At 28.5% G+C, this 23,093-nt stretch overlaps 1 protein-coding gene across 1 annotated transcript; it reads right to left on the bottom strand.

Moving 5' to 3' along the window:
• Positions 1-558: 558 nt before the first annotated feature.
• On the bottom strand, positions 559-1,459 carry LOC114322769 (dehydration-responsive element-binding protein 3). The gene has a single exon (XM_028270174.2). The coding sequence runs from the start codon at positions 1,272-1,274 to the stop codon at positions 594-596; it is 681 nt and encodes a 226-aa protein (XP_028125975.2). The 5' UTR covers positions 1,275-1,459; the 3' UTR covers positions 559-593.
• Positions 1,460-23,093: the final 21,634 nt, after the last annotated feature.

The raw sequence follows: 23,093 nt of genomic DNA, 5'->3' as shown, positions 1-23,093 counted from the left end.
GTTATAAGCCGTAATGAAAAGTATTTTAACTGGATATGAAAGGAGAATAAAATAAGTTATCTTTTTGTATAAAAAGTTTATATAAAATTGATGATTATATTTCATTATCCCAGCAAGTGAGAACTTAAAGAAAAATAATAGTATGTAATTTAGCCCTACATCAAATATCAAATAAATAAATAAAATACAATTAAAATAGAAAAAATTACAAATCAATTGTAAGTTTCCAAAATAATTACATACTTGTAAAATAATTTACGATGTTAATAAGCAGAATTTGTAAAGTTTATTATTAATTTGAAATTTGTTTTCTTTCTATTTTCAAAATAAAATAGATCACAAAATGTGACCTAATTTTTTTTAATAAAAAAAATAATAAATTAAGAGTTCATTACATTTAATATTCTTATAATTTCACTAAAATCAAGTTGTCAATAGATGAAAAAAAAGGTGACATTATAAAATATATGATTAATTGTGACAATCAAAATCAACAAAATAAAATTGTGATGAAAGTGATTAACAAAAATAAATAAATAAATAAAAATTTGCACACCATTTCTGGACAACAAAATATGTTATATATTAATTAATTAATGTCGCCACAAAAAGGTCTCGAAACCACCGGAAATAACACTACTCTCGGCGGCGAAACACCCATGATCTTCGTCCAACCACCACCATTCCTCCACATCCACCACCGAGTCCACGTACACCAACTCACCCCTCGACTCAGCCGCCGACTCGTAACTCGTTCCCAAACTCGGCAACTCCACTATCTCAGTCAGCTCCTCCGTTTCCTCCGATGAAGACGAAGACGACGTCGTCGTCGGAACGCCAAGGTGGTCCATCGACGCGGCTTTGGCGGCGGCGGCTTGGACGTCACGTGGGGAGCACGTGTCGGGTCGGGGCAGGAAAGGGGCGAGTTCGGGGAAGTTGAGGATGGCCGACTTTCCCTTGACGGAAAGGGCGGCGACGTCGTGTGCTCGGGCCGCCATTTCCGGGTTCGAGAAGGTTCCGAGCCAGATCCGGGACTTCTTTCTGGGTTCTCGGATTTCGGATACCCATTTGCCCCAAGCTCTCATTCGGACCCCTCTGTAAACCGGGTGTTTGTTGTTGTTGTTGCTGTCCCTGTTCCTCTTGGGCCGGTTCTTCGGGTTTGGGTCCGGTGTTGTCGGGTTTAGGCAGCTGGAGGATGATGGTGGTGATGATGGAGGAGGTGAGAATGAGTTGCTAGTGGACTCGGTCTCTGAGTTTGGTGCGTCGCTCATCATTGTTTACTGGTGACTCACTCACTCCCTAGAGAGAGAGAAGCAATGAGGGGAATGTGTAGTGATTAAATATGAGAAGTTTTTTTTTTGAACTAATATGAGGAGAAGTTGATGAGAAAGGAAGGTTGAGACTGTATATATATATATATATATAGTGAGAGAGAGAGAGAGAGAGAGAGAGAGAGGGAGGAATGAGAGACCCGTCGCGACCGACTTGGGCATATACCAACCATTTATGGTAAGGACGTAGCACACAACACGGAGGAGAGAGGAGAGGAGAGAATAGTGAGAGAAAATATATGGGTAATGTTAGGGATACTAAATTTTTTACTAAATAAATGATTAAATGTCTCACATGGGTGTGAGGTCCGCAATTTTGTGAGCCCCACAGTGAGACATTTGGTCATTTATTTGGTAGAAAATTTGGAATCTTTAGCATTTTTCAAAATATATATGAAAAATATTGAAGGTTATAAATTCTGTGGTTCAAATGGTCCGAAACTGTCAAAACGACGTCGTATTGCGTCGTTTTGTATCTAAAACGACGTCGTTTTGAGTGTTTCGAGTCATTCGAGCCACAAAATTTGTGACCACCTAGCATTTATATATAGAGAGAGAGAGAGATTAGATGATGAGATTATGAGTTTTTTAATAAGAGTGAGGTGAAAGGGTTATTTTGGGAAGATTATTATAATTAATTTTTGGGAAAAGTTAGGGATCATGAAAATTTTTTCATGAAAATGATCATGAAAAATTTATGATCCTTAGATTACTTTGATTAGTGTGTGGTGCTTTATTCTAAGTGTAATCTAAGGGTCACAAAACTTTCATGATTATTTTCATGAAAGGTTTTTCATGATACCTAACATTGCTGTTAATTTTTTGATTAAAAGTTATTTATAAGTAGTTTTTTTGTAAGACAGGAGTGGGTTATAATCTAAGAAGTGGATTATAACTCACTTCTCAAAAGGAGCCTAAGACTAAAGTGTTATTTGAGATTATTTAAATAAGATTATTTTTTAATTTTTTATAAAAAGATATATAAAAAAATAAAAAATAATATAACTTAAAAAAATAAAAAATATACCTATATAATTCATTCTAAACAAGTTTGAGTATTTAGGCTCGTTTGTTTTCAGAAGTATAATAGAAGAGATTTATAGTGAGGAGATCATTATTGAAGGGATTAAATAAAATTGTATTTATTTTGATAATAGCTGTTAGTATAGAGATTGTTAAATTCTTTTTATATAAAATAATAAAACAAATAAAAAATACAAAAATATTAAACATTAATGTTTTAAAAAAAAGCTCAACATGTAAAAAAATAAAATAAAAAATAAAAAAAATATAAAATTTCAAGAAAATAATAAAACAAATAAAACAATGATTTTTAGTTAACAAAAAATATAAAATATAAAATATTAATATTTAAAAACAAATATTCAACATGTAAAAAAATAAAAAAATAAAAATAAAAATTTCTATTCTGACGAATTATTTTTCTAATATCACATTCACTTCCTCTATTTCAATCTCCTTTCCAAGACTTTCTAATCTTCTCCTCCATCTCAATCCCATCTTCAAATCTATAAACAAAAACAACATAAATAAATTTTATCCCCATCCTAATCTCATCCATCTATATCCAAAACAAACGGCGCCTTATTACTTCCAACAAGAGTCGACCTAAGAAGAAGGGATCGCATAGGGCTAATGCTAAAATGGTCACAGCTGTCACCAAACAGAAAATAATAATAAAAAAAAGACAAATTATCCTGACACTTTTTAATTTTTTTTATTTATTTTTGGTCTAATACAGATTCTTTCGCATTTAAAAAATTATATTTATTTTTTATTAGATTAAAATAATATATTTATGCTTTTAACTTTTATACTTATAAAATAATAAAATAATACAGATATTTCACTCATATCATTTCAAAAGAAATAATAATAATATTTTTTTGTTTAAGTCATACAAAAATTAAAATTTTTAATTTCATTTTTAAATTTTTATTGAATTTTTAATATTTTAAGTAATTTGTTTATTTTTTAAATACACCTAATCTAGATATACTTAAAAAGTATAATATTTTGTGATTTTTTTAATTCACCAAATATAAAAAAATACAAAAATTTAATATATTATCTTACTTATTGTATTTAATGGTTTTTTTTTTTAAATTATACATATTTTATACTTTTTAAATATGTTTAGGTTAAATTGATCTAATTAGATATAATCGTGGAAATCAAAATGAAAAATTATATTTATATATAAAAATTTATATAAAAAATATCATAAAATTATTATAATAGTGATATTGTTGTAAATATAAATCATGTTTATAGATGTTTTATTTTAAAGTCAAATGTCACCATTAAACTATATCATTGTGTTTAAAAATTTTATATGAAATTTATGTTTGTATATATATTCACTCAATAAGAATATGTTCAAGTAGAATTTAATGATTGTAGAATGTAGTCAGAATAATAGAAAAAATAAATGATAGAAAAAATGACAAGATGGTCATTTAAAAAAATTTAGTATATGACATTAGCAATTCATAGAGCAATTTGTAGTGAGATTATAAATCTCAAGAAGAAAAATGTAATTTTTTAAATGTAAAAAAAATATCTATATTAAACAAAAACTTCGATGTAATTTATCCAATAAAAAAACTTGCATTGCTAAAATCCACTTCCTTTTCACCATCGTACATTGTATTTTAAGAAAAGAAAAATAATATGAATTTACTTTTACCGATTCATAATTTATCTCAAATGTAGTTGTATAATAAAAATTAAATTGATAAAGTTTAGGATTTATGAATGAAATAAATTTAAACTATTAAATTTTTTTGGGGGGATAAATTTTAAGGTTATAAGTCTGAATTTGTAATGTTATTGGTATTTTATATATGAATTTGGTTAATGAGTGTCCTAAAGGCATTGATTAATAATGTTTAAATTAATTGTATATTACATGTTATATATGCATTTTCATACATTATGTACAAACATGTCAAGTGTCCTAAGGATACTTAGTAAGAAAACTCCTTAAACATAAATATATACTTGAAGAAAACATTTAATTTTTTTTTTTATATATATACAAATGTAGCACGAAGTTAAAAATTTATGAAAATATTTACAATTTTAATTATTAATATTTATAAAATTTCTCAGTAATTTGTAATTTTTTTACAAAATTACACTGATTTGTCATTTTTTCAAATTTCAACCAAGTAGATATTTGAAAAAATAATTATAAATAAATGATAAATTTTATAAATATTACTAAATTTAAATCATAATTTTATAAAATTACTATTGAATAGTAATTTTTCTAAAATTTTAAATACTAAAAAAGATACCCACTTAAATAATTAAAAAAACTATTGAGAAATTCATTTTTAAGGGTGTATGTCATTAGATTTAAAGATTATTTTTTATTTTTATTGTAGAAACATAATTAATAAAATTGTTTGATGAAAAAAAAATTATTGTTTTAAAGAATTTACTTTTTTTCATTTTTATCCCCTGCTACCAAATCGTGGTTTGCCGAAAAAGTTACCAGATGCGACCAACGCCAACGGTGGCAGTGACTAATGGTGGTAGTTGACGGTGGCTGGTGTGTTGATATGGACATATATACTTAAATTAGACAAATAAATAAGTGATCATAGAGAGATAGTAAAGTGAATAAATATGCAGTAATGGATAGACAAACAAATATAGATGAGTATTATAATCTTTTATGTTTGTATAATTCAAAAAAAAATTAAATTAAGTGTATGACCCGAATGCTTTAAATAATCTAATAAGGATAATTCAACTATCACATTCGAGATTAAAAAACTTAATATAATATATTAATTTCTAAAACATTAACATCCTAATAAGTTTTTGGCTTTAATGGTTAAAAAAAGATTTCTTGTCACTGTACTTTCTTTTTGTTTTTTTCTTTTTTCATATACTTTTCTTTACCTTACCATTTCTTAACATTCATTTGACTTTTTTAAGACAAAAGGCTAATTCAAGCGGTAACAACCTTTTGAATCGAATCAAGGAGTTATTTGAAAAGATTTAAATAAGTATATTTTTTATTTCTTTATAAAAAGATGTACAAAAATATAGAAAGATGATGTGATTCAAATAAAAGTATTTATCTAAATAAATATATTTATTTAATTTATTTTAAATAGTATCTAAAAATATGAATTTCAAGTTTCATCGAGCCCTCCTTCTAAGTTAGGATATATCTGTATATTGTAAATACTAAATAATATAAACTTCTCACAGAAAAAAATAAAATAAATTGAACTTTATTCAGTTTGTTATAGATAGTGATGTACGTTATGATGAGGCAATAACGCTTCTCTATTCACCCAACACTACATCCAATTTGAATGTGGCAAATGAGAATGGCCCTACTTTGTTGGTGCTACCATTGAATAAATATAAATATATTGAAAAATTATAAATAAAATTTAAAAAAAAAAAAAAACTTCAAAGTTTCATCTTGTAATTTCGCTTAAATATATATAGCCTCCGTTTGGGAAGTGGGTTGGCTTTTTGGATTTTTTGACTATTTTAGCCTGGACAAAAAAGCTTAGTTTGGGAAGGGCTTTTTGGCTTTTTTGACTTTTTTTGTGAGAGAAGAGTGTAATGATTATGGGTTAGATGTGATGTTTTGTTTGTTATGGCTAAAATAGCCTATTTTGTTTTTTGTGGCTAAAATAGCCAAAAAAGCCCAACCAACTTCTTCCCAAACGGTGCCTATATATATATATTCTTTCATCTCTAAAGTAAACACATTTCCCATTTTAGTATTTTTAAAAAAAAGGAGAATTACCATTTAGTGTAATCTCATAAACTTATTACAGATTTATAGAAAATTTTATCATTTTAATTATCAATATTTATAAAATTTATCACTTATTTATAATAATTTTTCAAAACATGGGCTGAACTGAAATTCTCCTTTAAGAAAAATACTACTCACATTGGTTTCGAATTTTTTTTTTACAAACTCTCAGTTTGATCTGATTACTAACTCTCAACACAATTAAGGGTAATTTTAGATCTTTAAAAATTAAAATTTCCACTCTGATCTCTAGAAAGAAATATATATATATATATATATATATATATATATTAAATTCTCACAATCTTTAAAAAATTAAAGTTATTTAACTTTGCACTATATTTCGAGACACAAACTCAACGCAATCTCAGAGCCATGTAAACCTCAAAACCATATCCAAACTTGGCCAATCGGAGTCTGAAGGCTGGTAGACGGGACCAAATGGTGGGTTTATATAGAGAATAGGGAGGTGAATGGGACAGGGAGGATCAGGCTGTGATTCCATATTTTAGTGAATGACGTGACATATTGTGATTGGAAGATTATTTTTTCAAATTAGACATTTGTTTATGGGTTAGGGACTAAAGTGAGATCATTCTTTTTGTAGGAAAAGGTTCATACTTTATAAGATAAATTGTCCCTAGATATGGATTAAGGCCTCGTTTGGGAACTCTTATTTTTAGCTAAAAAGTCAAAAAAGTTATTAAATTAGCCAAAAAGTTAACAACCCATACAGAAAAGTCAAAGATTCTCTTTTCTCTCTACTTTTTGCACATCTTTTCGTAAAAAGTCAAAAAGCTATCCCAAATATACTAGTTTTTTTTAGCTCATATTTTAGCTCAATAACCAAAAAATTACTAAATTAGTCTGTTCCCAAACGAGGCCTAAGTGTAAGTCAACCTATTTAATCCCACAAATAAACCTGGCTAAGATTTCAAAATTGTAAGTTCGTTTGAAAAAATGCTATTTTTAGGCCTCCTTTGGGAATAAATTTTTTTAGTAATTTTTTGACTAATTGGTTAAAATATGATGTAAAAAAAATTAGTATATTTGGGATAACTTTCTGATTTTTTATAAAAAGATGTGCAAAAAGTAGAGAGAAAAGAAAATCTTTAATTTTTTGGTATAAGTTGTTGACTTTTTAATTTTTTTAGTAACTTTTTGACTAAAAAAACCACTTACCAAACGAGGCCTTAGTATAAAAAAAAACTATTAAAAAGCCAAAAAAATTCAATTCATATACAAAAATAAATAAATAAATCAAAAATCAAAAATTCATTCTCTTTCACTCAACTTTTTTTTTTCTTTTTTTTTTTTGTAAAAAATCTAAAAAATCTTTTTCGAATATATTAATTTTTTTCACATTATATTTTAGGATTGTTTTGGGAAGATGGTAAAAAGTGACTTTTTGGCTTTTAACCAAGCTTTTTGGGAGTGATTTGGGAAGTTGGTAAAAAGTTACTTTTAACCAATTTTTTTGGAAGTGATTTGACTGAAATACCCTCACTCAACTTAAAAAATTTACATTTCACCCAAACTTACAAAATATAAATAGGAAGGGTAAATATGTAATTTTCCAACCCAATTTTCACGCTTCCCAAATCACAGCAAAAACGCCTGCTGCGTTTTGATCACAAAACGCAAACCATGCGTTAAACGCAGTTCCCAAAAGAGCCCTTAGTCAAAAGGTGACTGAAAAAGTCACGTTGCAAGTAGGTCATGTGTATGTTGTAGCTTGCTTTCTAATTTTCGTTTCCTTGCGATTGTGGTCTAATTCTGTTTCGCAAGTGGTTGATCGTGCTTAAAGTTATCAGAGATCTTCTAAACAATTGTTAAGTGGGGGATCGTACACATGTAAAAGATTGACATACAATGTTCTTTTTTGAAATTAAAAAAAAAATACAACTCAACATACATAAACTGTGGGACCATGCACACAAATGATCAACATAGCAATTGTCCATAAACTGAGTTTTTAATATTTTTAATGAAATTCTTACCATTTGCCAAAAATGAAAAATTAATAATTGAATTTTTAAATATGTTTTTTAAGGGTTTTCCTTTATGACAGCATGGGACATTAGAATTAGGGTTTTGCAGTGAAACCATGCATCTTAAATTATACAACATGAGGGCTTTTACTACCCCATCAATAAAAAAACATAAACTGAGCCCTTATAATTAGTCCAACCAAATATAATATAATTTTGTTTTACCTATGTACAAAGTTTATGAAATCTAAATGTTTTCCAACAAAATGAATATTCTAGTGTGCATTCCAAGTCTTTTTATTCCATTTATATAAAGAAATAGTAAATAAAAAAATTACTGACACATTTAGTATTTTAGTATAAAAGAGAAGGCTTTGGCTTCTGTCCAGTCATTAATCGGACTGGACTGTGCTGTTGGGCCCGTGGAGGTTCACCATGGGTCTTATTTTGATAATCTGAATCGTTTAATATGTAAAGCTCGTCTAGTACTATATGCCTGTAAAAAATTACGTTGGATCGGATATCGATAGCTATGTGATCAAAACAGATTTTTGTCAACCGTTAATTTATTCACCGTCCATTTTTTTATACAAAACTGATTTGATCACATAGCTACTGATATCCGATTAACGTGATTTTTTACAGGCTTATAGTACTCGACGAGTTCTACACATTGACGGTTCAAATTATCAAAACGGGACCCGTGGTGGGCCCCCACGGGCCCAACAGCACGGTTCAGTCCGATTAAGGACTGGACAGAAGCCAAGCCCAAAGAGAAAGCCAATAAAAATATATATAGAGAGAGGGGCACAAGATAGGGGTCTTTTAGCAAAGTGGGGATGAGTCATGGGTTCCCATTAGGGGTGTAATTTTGGCCTGAAGCTCGCCTGCGGCCTGAGGTGGGCCCGGCCCATTAAGGCTTGTTTAGGCCCGAACCCAAGCCTAGCCCGAGGCATTAGATTAGGGCTTGGGCCATCGTTTTGAAGCCCGGCCCATTGGCCTGCTCAAGGCCCTCCCAAAAGCCCGGCCCACCCGATGGCCAGTGTTATTTTTAATGGAAAATAATAAAATTTTGGTGGTAAAAAATTAAAAAAAAAATTATTTAGGCTCACTCAAAGCCCGAGCCCAAGGGCCCGTCCCGAGGCCCGAATACCCCTGGACCTGGACCTAGTTTTCTGACCCGTGAATCGGGTCGATTTTTTGGCAAAAACCCGCAAGACCCAACATGAGCCCGGGCCGGCCCGAGCCAAAATTACACCCCTAGTTCCCATTAGGGATTTTACTATTAATGATCCAAAGGCCTCCCATTTGTGTCTAGGTTAGTAGTTGCATTGGTCTTTCAACCTTTATCCAAAATGAGAAAAATAAAATAAAATGAAAGAAAATCCATTCATGTTTTATAATTTGGGTCGTCCGTGTGAACTTGGGTAATTATCAGGTACTATCAGAATATTATATAGCATTGTTTATGTGGTCGGTATTCCAAACCAATGATGTAACTTAAAATTTTATGGATTAGACATTGGCTCTATCATATAGTTAATTGGGAGATTAGGAATGTCTCACTTAATGTTTTCTGAAATTTGTTATTTGTTGAGCGTACTACATAGATAGCATCAAATGATACTCTCGGATTATATAATTTTTGATTAAATTTATTTTACCTCCTTGTAGTTTGGATCTAGAGTATTTTACCCCATATGATTCAAATATAGCCAGAAAATCCCATGTGATTTTGGATTGAAGTACTACCATTTATTTTTCCATCCAAACTAATGGAAGGTGTATTACACACACCATTTTTTAGGGTAGGCTTTATTTTTTGAAAAATCAGAATTAAATTAATACAACAAAATGAAAATTTTACCTCCATTTTCTCCAAACCTAAAATTAAATTAATATGTTAATTAAAATAAAGTAAATATAAAATATAATATAATTAAGAATTGGTCTAAAATATAATTAAATTAAAATTAGATTAACATGTTAGAAATTATAATAATAACTAATTAATAATTTAGGATTAATTAATTGTGATATAAAATATAATTAAATTAAAATTAGAATAAAAATTTAAGAATTAAAATAAATAATTAAGAATTTATAATTAATTGTGATTTAATTGAATTAATACTAGATATTATAAATTATGTGTATGAGAGATGAGAGAGAAAGAAAATAACAAAAAAAATATAAGATTTGAGGGTATTATAATCATTTTACATTTATAATTAACGTTGTTAACGATTGCATTTTAGTTCAAAACCACATAGGAGCATATAGCTATTTTTGAAAAATAGGGAGTGAACTGCTATCAAGCGGAGGGAGTAAAATGGATTTTGCCCAATAATTTTTACACAAACCTATTTTGGGAAGTAGATTAAAAATTAGCTTTTTGACTTCTTTTTTTTTATTTAAAAAATGTGTCAAAAAAGTAAAGAGGCTCAAAAAAAAAAAAAAATTTAAAAATTAACTTTTAATCCAATTGTCAAATTGTGCTAATAATCTCTATCCACATACCACAATTAATATGGGTATATTGTATTGGGATGAATCATAAAACTGATCATTTTTAGTTTGATTTCTTTTATGGTAACATCCAATTTTAATTGATACATGATCTATAAATGACTACTGTGTATTGCGGATTTATTCTATAACATGAATCTAATGGAGTTTTTTTTTTTTTTTTTTTTCTCGAACGAAGAAACGATATGCATCTAATGTAGTTGGGTCCTCACATATACTCACTCATTTTTTGTGATGATTGTGAGGTCTTATACTGAATTGTCTATAGATCATTCTTCACTGTTGAAGTATGTTTTTACAAAAGGAGTCCTGAGAATAAGTTAAATATATTGTACTTCTGCAAGTGAGCTGTTTTACACAAACTTACTCCAATAATTAAACTCTTCCTAGCACTCCTTTTGCAATTTGAATGTGTTTCCTTGGGACCCTACGCGTTGTAACTCATCCATGGCCACGAATTTGCATCAGATAATCCAAACATCTGTAAAATGTTGGGATCAAGTACTCGAGGTCGGCCTTAGGATTGAAATGGGCTAATATATATCTCATAGGGTTTCAAAGTATTTTTCTTATTACACGATCAAATCGTAAAAATACATTATCTCATAAAATAGTGACTTGAAACAAATAACAAGATTCCAGACAATGAAGCTGACCTCTATCCACTGGTTATTGGTTATATGTTAAGTGGCCTATCAATTATTTGTTGCCATCAATCCATTTCTTGGTTCATTTGGTTTGGCAGCTTATGGGTACTGTTAATTAAAGTGAAATCAGTTTTAATGTGTGTTTGGTAGCACAATAATTATAGATTATTCAATCACAATGTTATCTTAGCCGTCCTCTAGTTCACCATAGCAAATTAGGGGATTTTTTTTTTTTTTTTTTCAATCTTTTGCTTCATAGCTTGGGGAACATAATGAATACAAAAATAAAGAAAGGTATGGAAACTCCATTCCAAAATTTAATTCAACTCAATCATTCACAATTTACACTTTCTACACCTTCCCAATCTTGCAAATCTCATCAATTTTCTTCATTATAAAATATTTTACCACTTTTCTCAACTCTTTGATTGTATGCATGTGTTTGTGTTTGTATTACATGTGCATGTCTCCACACACACACACACCCATGTAAAATATGTCTAATTATTTAGTCAAATAGTTTTCCAAGTTAATTTAAAATAATCATAAATGTGGTGGACAAAAATCGATCCACTTGACTGCAGCGGTGACGCGATGGTCGTATCTCTCCTTCAGACTTGAAAAATACTCACAAAAAAGTAAGGAGAATGGCTGGAGCAACCTGGGATCTCTCCCATGCCTAAGTTAATGACAAATAGATCGAAGTGCAGAATGACTAGAGTAGAGTTCAAGTAGAAATGATTGTGTACCTCCATTGTAGTAATTACCTCCCCTTTTATAGTTTACTTCCACTAATTGTTATGCCTCCCTTCACTTCTCACGTCAACCCCTTTTTCTTAGGGATTATGTTCCACTAGACACAAATTTCTAGGAGTTGGTTGGGCCCGAAATACAGGAACGTGCATTGACTAGGTCCACATCCTACTAAGGCATGCTTTCTTCTGCCTTACTTCGGTCCTCAAATTCCCATGACCCATTCTGGTCCTAAACCCCTGATCCTGGACCTTCATACCAGATTTAAACCATTCAGTGTTGAATTCCCAATTCTCTGGTGAGATTGCCTTCCTGCTGTGCCCACCAGCTCAAAAATTTCAATCCTATCTGAGCTTGATTCATTTTAGCCGTCCACAATAAATAAATAAATTTTAAACATATTGCAGGCTTTGGATTTTGTATTTGTTACAAAGACGACGTGTGTTGGAGTACATAAAATTTGTTTGGATTAGTATTTTCTTAAGTTAAAATTTGATAATTAGAAAACAGAAGTTCAAAATACTTTTCTTCTAAACAATTAACTTTTTTTTAAAACTTATGCTTTTCCATATAATCAACTATTTTTTAATTTATTTTAAGATATTTCTACCTCATAAGTTATTGTTGGACCATTTTAATATCATTCATTTATTTATTTTTTGTTCATGAATCTTCCTTTTGTCTTATTCATGAATCTTATCTTGTTTATGAATGGAGATTCATTGCCTTGGTGTCCTTTTGTTTTGTTCATGAATTAAGTTTAATTAGAATTCATGAATTTGGTAGTGAGTTAATGTTTGGTACACTTTCCATTTTCTCTAGGTTCATGGCCATTATTGTTTTTTGATGCATTTTGTATGTCTTCATGGCCTATAAATAGTCCATCTCATTTACTCTTTTCTACATCAACTCATCAACTATTTTTTTATACTTGAGAGATTACTAGCAAAGAAGGGTGTTTTTCTTGGTGGAGCTTTGGATTCACCATCTTGTGCAGAGTTGGCTTGAACTATACGACAAGTGGTCATGTTGTTGTATCCTGAAGGGGACAAGTCATAGTTTGTGACTGCTGCATCAGTATTTGGGTTCTTCCTACCACAGTGGGGTTGATATCCTTAAAGAAAACGAGATATCCGTGCCTTAGCCTGATCTATTTGTATCTCATTTTCTTTGCATTATTTATCAATAAAATATATTTTTTCTGATATTTTCATCAACAGCTATAAATGTAAATTGCACTAAACACACTAACACAAGTTCTCAAAATAAATTAAAAACATTATAAATAACTTGATAAACTACATCAAACAAGGCTATAAAGTCTTATTTTTAGAGTGTGTGTTGCGTTTTTAACTCTTTGAACAAATGTTGTGTAAATTTTAAAGCCATAAACGCAATTGGATTGGCAATTATTAGTTCCAATACAACAAATTTGAATCGTTTGATAATTTATATTTATAAAAATTAATACGTAGAAACAAAAACTTATTATTTGGTTTCTATTTTCAGAATTCACATTTTAGAAAATCGAAATTTTTTATTTTTGCATTTTTTTTGTTTTTACTAAATTTTTTAAATATTCTAAGCAATTTTTTTAATTGTTAGATACACCTAACATAAATATACTTAAAAAGTATAATATTTGTGAAAAAAATCATTAGAAAATTCACTAAATACCAAAAATACAACAAAAAAAGAGAGAGAATTCAGTACATTTTTTGTATTCTTGTATATTTATTGATTTTTTGAAATATTTTTTAACAAATATTTTGGGTATGTTTGGTTTGTGTTTGAGAGATGTGTTTAGAGATAAAAAGTACGAAAAGTTGTTTGGTTTTATTTTTTTCAAAAGATATTTTGGAAAATTATTTTGAGAGAGAGTTTTGAAAAAAGCTATTGATTTGATGTGTGTGAGAGAGAGATTTGTTTGGAAAACTTGTTTGGTTTACAAGTTTTGAGAAATTTTTTTGGAAAATTTTGTTTGGTTTGATTACTTTTAAAAACTTATTTGTAGAGAAAATTTCCCAAAATTTTTTTAGAAATACAAACCAAACGAACCCTTTACTTTTTAGATACATCTAAGTAAGATGCATCTAAAAAAATAAAAAAATTACTTAAAAATTTAAAAATATTCACTAAAAACAAAAAAAAAATATGAAAAATAAAAAAATTCAATTTCTAAAAAATTAAATACAAAAAATTGAAACCAAACACACTAGTTAGTGTATGTTTTCAATTTTTTTTTAATAAATGTAAACAGTTATTCACTAAATTCTATATGAAAAAAAGGGGTGTTTTCATTAATTTTGAAAATAAATTTTCATATGTATTTTTTTTTTTCTTTCATGACCACCTTTGGCAAGTCCCTTTACCTTTGACCATCACTTCTAGCCACCAACAACCTCTACCAACAAAAAAATTAGATAATGGGACCAAATTAAAACTGTACTTAAAATTTAAGATTCAAATAGAACCAATAGGAACTGAAATGATATTTTATTCAAACTATAAGGCCAGTTTGTTTTTAGAGTTAGGTTGGATAGAATTGTTAGCGTAGGGATTGTTAATGAGTAGATTGTTAGTATGAGAATTGTTAGTGAAGGGATTACGAAAAATTATATTTGTTTGATGACCCCCGGACTAGCAAGAATTTATGTTTGTTTTGTCATTATAGGGTGGGATTAATTATATGAAATTTCATAATACCCTTTGTGTTTTTGATATATTTTAATATTAAAAATTATATTTTGGTACTATATTATTTTATGTTGATATATATATATATATATATGCTATAAAAATATTATTATACTATTTTATTTTAATATTAAAAACTATTTTTATATTAAATTATTCTTATAAAATGAGAGACAAAATAGTCATTTTATCCCTACTTCATGGGATTGTATTTGAATAAAACTTCCACAATAGGCTTCCTAATCCCTCCATTCGAGGGTATTTCCAATCCCATAAGACTGTTAGTTTCATGGACATTTTTGCAAACAAATATGATTTTAGTGGTTCCCACCTCCAAGTTAATCCAATCCCAACCCCTATCCCCAAAACAAACAGGGCCATAAGGGTCAAAAGAGTAATTTACACTGAAGCAAAATAAGCAACTCAATACAACAAAAGAAATTTTATAATATTCATTTTTAAAAATTTTTATACTATTGATAAAAATGAACCCGAGACCTCAAATATAAGAGTGTAAAAGAGTAATCAACTGAACTAATTGATAATTACATACTTGCTACATGTTAGATTGGCCCAGACACTTGAGAAAAATAAAAAATCTATATAATAAAGTAAGACGGTTTTTGAACATGTATCAAAATGTATCGTTTCATTTGAATGGCTACGATAATTCTTAAACAATATCTAACGGTTGAAAACAATTTTTTTCCCGCCCAAACATTTCTTTCCCTTAGCTTTCCCACCTATCCACGTCTCCTCCCCATTCCCTCTTTATCTCTCTCTCCCTCCATGTTCTCTCGTCTCCTTCACATTCCCTCTTTAGCTCTCTCCCTCTCTGTTCTTCTTCTTGAACAGAACCACCAAAACCACCTGCCTCCTCATTCCCTCTTTATCTCTCTCTTCCTCTCTCTCTACTACTAACATCGCGACCACCGACTACCTCTATTCTTGTCCTCCTCTCTCTCTCCCACTCGCAGTTGTTCCCTTCGCAGGGTAATTTCGGTCCTCCTGCCTCTCACTGTTGTATTTTTTTTTTATTGAAATGTTTTTGTTGCTGGGTTCTGCTTTCGAAATACATCTTCAATTTGGCTCTGTTGTTCATCGTTGAAGTCGATTTGCCGCTACTCATCATTACCACTCGCAAGGTTCCCTCTCTCTCACCCTCGGTTGTTCTCTTCGCAAGGTAATTTCGATCCTCCTCTCTCTATTTGTTATTGAAATGTTTTTGTTGCTGCCTTAGGGTAGTCGATTCACATTCAGACGAAATAGGTTGTGCTTTCGCCACTGCTCATCATTACCACTCTCAAGATTCTATTTCTCTCCTCTGTTATTGAAATGTTTTTTGTGTTTCTATTCTTCGACAATTTTTTTTTTCAACAAGAAATTTCAACATTGTCGAGAAAGTATCATTGTATCAGCGAAGTTTCGGTTCGGTTCTTATCCGTGAGACAGCGAGTCTTCGCTCTCAGTTTTTGCCCTAATTTCTATTTCCTTTCTTTTTTGAATGAATGTACCTTCGATAACCTCAAAACTTCAAATTCTGATTTTTTTAATTTTATTTTTAATTTTATATTTTAACAGGCGGTTAATGGCTGCTATAATTTTTATTTTTAATTTTAACAAGCGGTTAATGGAATCATTCAGAAGGATCACTCCAGGTTTGTGGTTGCTATGATAACAAGAAGTTAAAGTATTTCACTGCTTTGCTAACCTGTCAATGTGTGAAAAGTTTGCTATACTAATCAAAATTTGAACATGAACATTCTTCCACAGTTTATTTGTTATTATAATTTTTTAATTATAATGGCTGCTATAATTTTTATTTTTAATTTTAACAGGTAGTTAATGAAATCATTCAGAAGGATCACCTCAGGTTTGTGGTTGCTATGATAACAACAGGTTAATATATTTCGCTGCTTTGCTAACCCGTCAATGTGTGAAAAGTTTGGTATTCTAATCAAAATTTGAACATGAACATTCTTCTATAGTTTATTTGTTTTGTTTAAGAGTAATGATAAACAAGCACAAGATTCGTATAGAATTTTCATATAGAACGATGTTGATCAATATGAACCTTTTGTTTTAAGTCAAAACATGGATGACGATGAGTTTATTTTAAAAATTGCCATTGTCACATCATTTTTGTGGAATTTTTGTGTATGAATACAGAGTTTTCCTTTTTTAACTGGTTGTGCTGCTTTGCAGCTCCTCATATGGTCGAAGTGTCGCTGAAGTTATTTGTTAAGTTCGTTGAAGTCCCATTGATTGGCTCTTTAATCATATCTTACTTGAAGAAGTAGAATAAAATGGACGAGGTCTGTTCATCTATAAATTCTCATTCAATTTGGTATACATGAACATGCACTCACACATGGATATATCTATGTCTAGGCTCTAGATATTTGTATGAGTTATTTATTTTGTGAGTTGTTCAATTAGGGTGTGAGGGTAAAAGCAAGAGACTAAATGCAGAAAATATTTACTATTGATAGATTTTATAGAGTACTGTAATACCAGAGACACCAATGTTTAGACTTGAATTTCCTTCCCAAAGTTTGTTCTCTCAAAAAATGGCTAATGTTAAATGTTTTTGACATTGTTGGTATGAAGATTTGAGAAAGTTGGGACTTTGATGAAGATTTGGGAGGAGAATATCCTTTTCTAGATTAAGAATGTTTCAGTTACATCACAATTTCCTACATTCATCAATTGAACAAGAAGGGTAACACAACATCCAAAGGTAAAAACAATGTTGTCTAAACTAAAAATGGTTCAAGGCATGTTAGTATAAGTTCGCTCCTACGAAGGATTAATTTAGTAATATATTTGGATGATCCACATGGAAATGAACTTCTATTGCATTTTCAACTCTTTGAACAATTTTGATTTGTTGTGTTGTGTGGATCGCGTAGTTTATTATGAAAAGATGAGAATGAGAATGATCTTGTATTTTTTTTTCTAAATATACAAATAGAAAATTCATAAACAAAATGATGTGGATCAAATTGAAAGTTTTATTTTAAATCAAAACACTAATGACGATGACGATGAGTTTGTTTTAAAAAATGCTATTGCTACATCATTTTTGTCGATTTTTTTTTTTTTGTGTGTGTGGATATGAATAGAGTTTTCTTTGTGGATTTGTTGTGTGTGTGTGTGTGGTTTATGTAGCTTATTATGGAAAGATAAGAACGATTAGATTGATTGTTGTTTTTTTTTAAGAGTAATGATAAACAAGCATAAAATTCATATAAAATTTTCATATAGAATGATGTTGATTAATGCGAACCTTTTGTTTTAAATCAAAACATGGATGACGATGAGTTTATTTTAAAAATTGCCATTGCCACATTATTTTTGTGGAATTTTTTTGTATGAATTTTGTGTATGAATACAGAGTTTTTCTTTTTTAATTGGTTGTGCTGCCTTGCAGCTCCTCATATGGCCAAACTGTCGCTGAAGTTATTTGTTAAGTTAGTTGAAGTTCACTTCATGATGATGCATATAGTTCTAAAAGAAATAGTGAAACTCTGTGGGGATTACCTTGGCTTAGAAATTAGGAGTAGTTAACAAGCGAAAGACGCAATCATGTATTTTCAAAATTAACTGATAGAATTTTTATGCCCTTTTGAGGAGCCTTCTATTACCACTAGAATTAAGAAAGTGGACAACAAAAAGTTGAAGTCTGTAAAACAAGAGCGAAAATGAAAACATAAAACCAACAAGTTCTGTAAGTAAAAAAAAAATTCAATATATTTTTTTCAGTATTTTTATCAAAAAATGACACAAATTTCATAAATTTCAACATGATACGTATAAATGACAATTATATTTTGATCCTAACATTATTTATACTGTACCTTTAAGTACGGACATACACTAGTATATCTATGTTTTGGGCCTGTGGATCACAGGTTCACAGAGATATGATATTGCTGTCACTTTTGAGTTGGGCCATAGTGTCTTCATTGACACAAAGGACTGTACAGCTTTGTTGCAGACCACAAAACTTTAAAAACATAGGCCCATGATGGTGATTGGTGACTATACTTGGTTGTTTTGCTTCCACACTGTTCTTGAATTCATTCATATTACCCATTTTTAGACTTTTCAAACTTTTTTTTTTTTTTTTAAGCTGAATTTCGAAATAATTGATATTCACACTCCGTATTTATTAATCAAACTCCACCTTGTGTCTTTGAAACAAAAACATAAACAAAATGTAGAGTGTATGAAGTCAAGCGTGGAGTGGGAATAGAGGTTCTCAATTTCAATTTTAGAACCACAATATTGAATACCAGAACTTACTTATGTAGTTTGATTGATTACATTTGGTTGTCATTAAACCAAAGTTGTAAATAATTGAATAATATTAAATAGAAAATCTGATTTTTAGTATTGATAGTTTTAGGGGTGTTTAGTGGAGATTAATTTAAGCTAAAAGTTGATAATCAAAACAGAAAAGTAAAAAGCACCCACCACCAGTTTTTGAAAAATTAGTTTTTTTTCAGCTTATCTAAACTATTCTTACCTCTTTTGGCAATGAGATTAAAAGTCACTTTTTGACTTTTAACCTCTTTTAAGTGATATCATCTCTCTATTTTTTTATTCATTTTTTTTAAAAAAAACTAAAAATTTAGTTATAAACTGCTTCCATAATTCCAACAAAACACTCCCTTACCAGAGTAGTATATGTTGCAATGCTTATATTGATCGTAACGGTTGTTATGGATTGTTACTGTAGCGTTACTCTATAACAATGACTTGCAACTTGTCAATTGTGATAAGGGTCGGTTTGGCATAAACTAAATAATATAAAAAGTTAAAAAGTCACTATCCTATTTAAGTCACATCATTTTATTTAAATTACATTACTTTTTTAACACATCACATCAAATCCAACCCAAACTCAACCTATATAAGTCAATGAGTCAAAAAATATATTTTTTTTAGAACATTCCAAACCAACGCTTAAATTTTTTTTGTTAGCCTGTATATAAACTTTGTATCTTTTTTCAAAGTAGACATCAACATGAGCGGAGAGATTAGACTAAAATTTAAAATTTATTGGTGTCTATCTATCTATATATTATAGAGTAGTGCTATATGTGCCAATTATTATGTTAATTAGTTTATTAACACTAGTTATGATATTATTATTAATCTCATTCATTATATAAATTACAAATACTAAAAATATCTTAAATTATGACACATCATCAATTGATATACTAGTTAGTATATTAATTAGTGTATATAATATTACTCATATCTATACTTCTATACTATATTTTAAGCAAAAGAAAGTTTCTAACCCCCAAGGCATGTGAGAGCTTCAATATGTCAATCCTAATTTTCTAATTTTTTTTTTAAAAAAAAAAAAAATTAACCTCAGCATTTATTAACTTTTCTCAACCCATAATACTTTTTAACTTCTCTTATAATTATTAGTACCTTTTTTAAAACAAATAATTTGTATATTAAAAAAAATTTAAAACAAATATAAATATCTATATCTATATCTATCTATTTATTTATATCTATCTCTAACCCACAAGTTTTGTAGGAGTTCCAATATCTGAACGTTAATTTATTAATTTTTTTGATTTTTTTTGAAAAAAAAAACTTAGCACTTATTAAATTCTTCCAAGTCTTTTTAACTTCTCCAATACACGCACTCTATTTAACTTTTTACATACCTATTGCAAACAGTGAGTCTCCTTTTTATTTACTCCGTCTTGACTTCTCACTTCTACACTTTTCAACTCCAGTGACCACATATACAAACAGTAAGTCTTCTTTTTGTTTTATCCTTTTTGACTATTCCTTTTGTTTACTGTTTTAATATTGTAATTAGATAGTGTATACAAATATTTGTGATTTGTCTAGCGAATAAAATATTATAATTTGATTTTTTAATATGATTGAAATTAGATAAATATAATCCTCACAAAGAGAAAAATGTGATTATAATTAGTTGAATGATTCTTTTTTTTAATGTGATTGTAATTAGTTTAATAGTTCTTTTTTTTTCATTTATTTATTTTATTGTGGGAAAAATGTGATTTGATTGTAATTTGTTCAATGGCTCTTTTTTTTAATATGATTGTTGTAGTTAGTTCAATGATTTTTTTTTAATGTTATTTAATCTTTTTATTTACTATTTTAATTTTATTTTTTTATATGATTGAAGTTAGATAAACATAAACACTAACAAAGAAAAAAATGTGATTGTAGTTAGTTCAATGGTTCTTTTTTTTTTAATGTGATTGTAGTTAGTCAATGTTTTTTTTTTCATTTATTTATTTTTTTTATTATGAGAAAAATTTGATGTGATTGTAATTTGTTCAATGATTCTTTTTTTAATGTGATTTAATCTTTTATTTACTGTTTTAATGGTTTTTTTTACAATTATTTATGAAAAAAAATATTATTATAGTTAGATAGCATAAAAATATTTGTGATTTGATTTGATTTTTAAACTACCAATTATTGATAATGATTAGATTGTATTTTGAAAAAAAAATTGTAATTGATTTTTTTAACTCACTGTGTTTTTTGAAAAAAAAATTATTGTGTTTTTTTAACTATCAATTCATTTAATTTGTGATTTGATTTTTAACTCACTGTGTTTTTTAAAAAACAAAATGGATTGTACTCATTAGGGTCACATAATGTACCAATTATTGATGATGATTAGATTGTATTTTGACCAAAAAAAATTATAATTGATCTTTTTAACTCACTATGTTTTTTGAAAAATAAATTATTGTGTTTTTTAATTATCAATTGACTTAATTTGTGATTGATTTTTTTAATTATTGATGATGATTAGATAGCGTTAAAAAAATTGTGATTTGTATGAATGAAGTTATTTCCTTTGTTTATAATTTTATATTTTAATATGATTGAAGTTAGATAAACATTAACACTTACAAAAAGAAAAATGTGATTGTAATTTGTTCAATAGTTCTAAATAACCGTTTTTATTTACTATTTTAATAGTTTTTTTTTCAATTATTTTTTTTAGTATGAGAAAAATGTGATTGTAGTTAGATAGCATTAAAAAAAATGTGATTTGTATGATTGAAATTATCTCCTTTTGTTTATAATTTGATTTTTTAATATAACTAGCATATCACCCGTGCTATGCACGGATTGTGTTTACAATTATCTATATATGTGAATTGCGATTTTTAATTTTTTTTTTATATTTTAAATGCCTTCTTTTTTTCTTTTTTTATATTATATTCAAGTTTAATATTTTGATAATAATCATATGTGTTAGACTTTTCAAGGAAATAAATGTCTTTTTTTATTATTATTATTATATTATATTAAAGTTTAATATTCTGATAATAATCATATGTGTTGGACTTTTCAAGAAATTTTTTTTATGTTTGTTCTTAATGTATTAAAGTGTTATTATGAGAGATAATAATCATATGTGTTGGAACTTTTCAAGAAATTCATATCTGTTGGATTTTAAAGAATTTTTTTTTATACTTGTTCTTAATGCATTAAAGTGTTATTATGAGGGTAAGACTTGGGAGTTGGGAGAAGTTAATAAATGCTGAGGGTTTTTTTTTTTTTAAATCAAAAAATCAGGAAATTTAGATTTAGAGATTGAAGCTCCTATAAGGCTTGGGGTTAAAAATTTCCTTTTGCTTAATATATGGTATAGATAGCATATCACCCGTGCTATGCACGAGATTAAATTTAAAAAAAAAAAAACCATTCATAGTTATGTCAAACATATTTTTAAATTGTTAGCATAAAATATATGTAATTTTAAAAGAAAATAATGACATTGTATAATTAAAGTAATAAAAATAAGAATTTATTACATTTGTTCGAAATTCACTGAATAAGTAAAACAAAAAATAACTAAAATCTAAATTGTTGTGAGCCTTTTATCAGCATTCCTGCATTGTCAACATTATAGTAAGTATTATAATTAATGAACAACACATATATTATGTATTTATAAAATGTTATAAAGTAAAAACATTATACTTACATGTTTTTTTTTTTACTTTATGAAAGGTATAGACTTTCTTCAGACCAATCTATATTTAAAACAAAGGTTACGCACGGTGCACAATCTAGTTGACGTGGCATTGTTGGTACATGTATGATAAATGCATAGGTACGGTCTTGGCATGACGAAATATAATATTTAATCATTCTAACGCCATTATCCTATAAAATTTTGGAATTATAACTTTGTGTTTGAAAAAGTAAGAATAAGTTATTTATAATAAATTTTATAATTTCCTACATTTGATCTCATATTCTTCAAATATGATGGTTGACATCGCAAAATAAA

This window comes from Camellia sinensis, chromosome 5 (assembly GCF_055761805.1).
Source record: "Camellia sinensis isolate YWXY chromosome 5, ASM5576180v1, whole genome shotgun sequence".
NCBI classification, from domain to species: Eukaryota; Viridiplantae; Streptophyta; class Magnoliopsida; order Ericales; family Theaceae; genus Camellia; species Camellia sinensis.
Note: the sequence above shows the minus strand (reverse complement) of the source record. Positions and strands in the feature narration are given on the sequence as shown.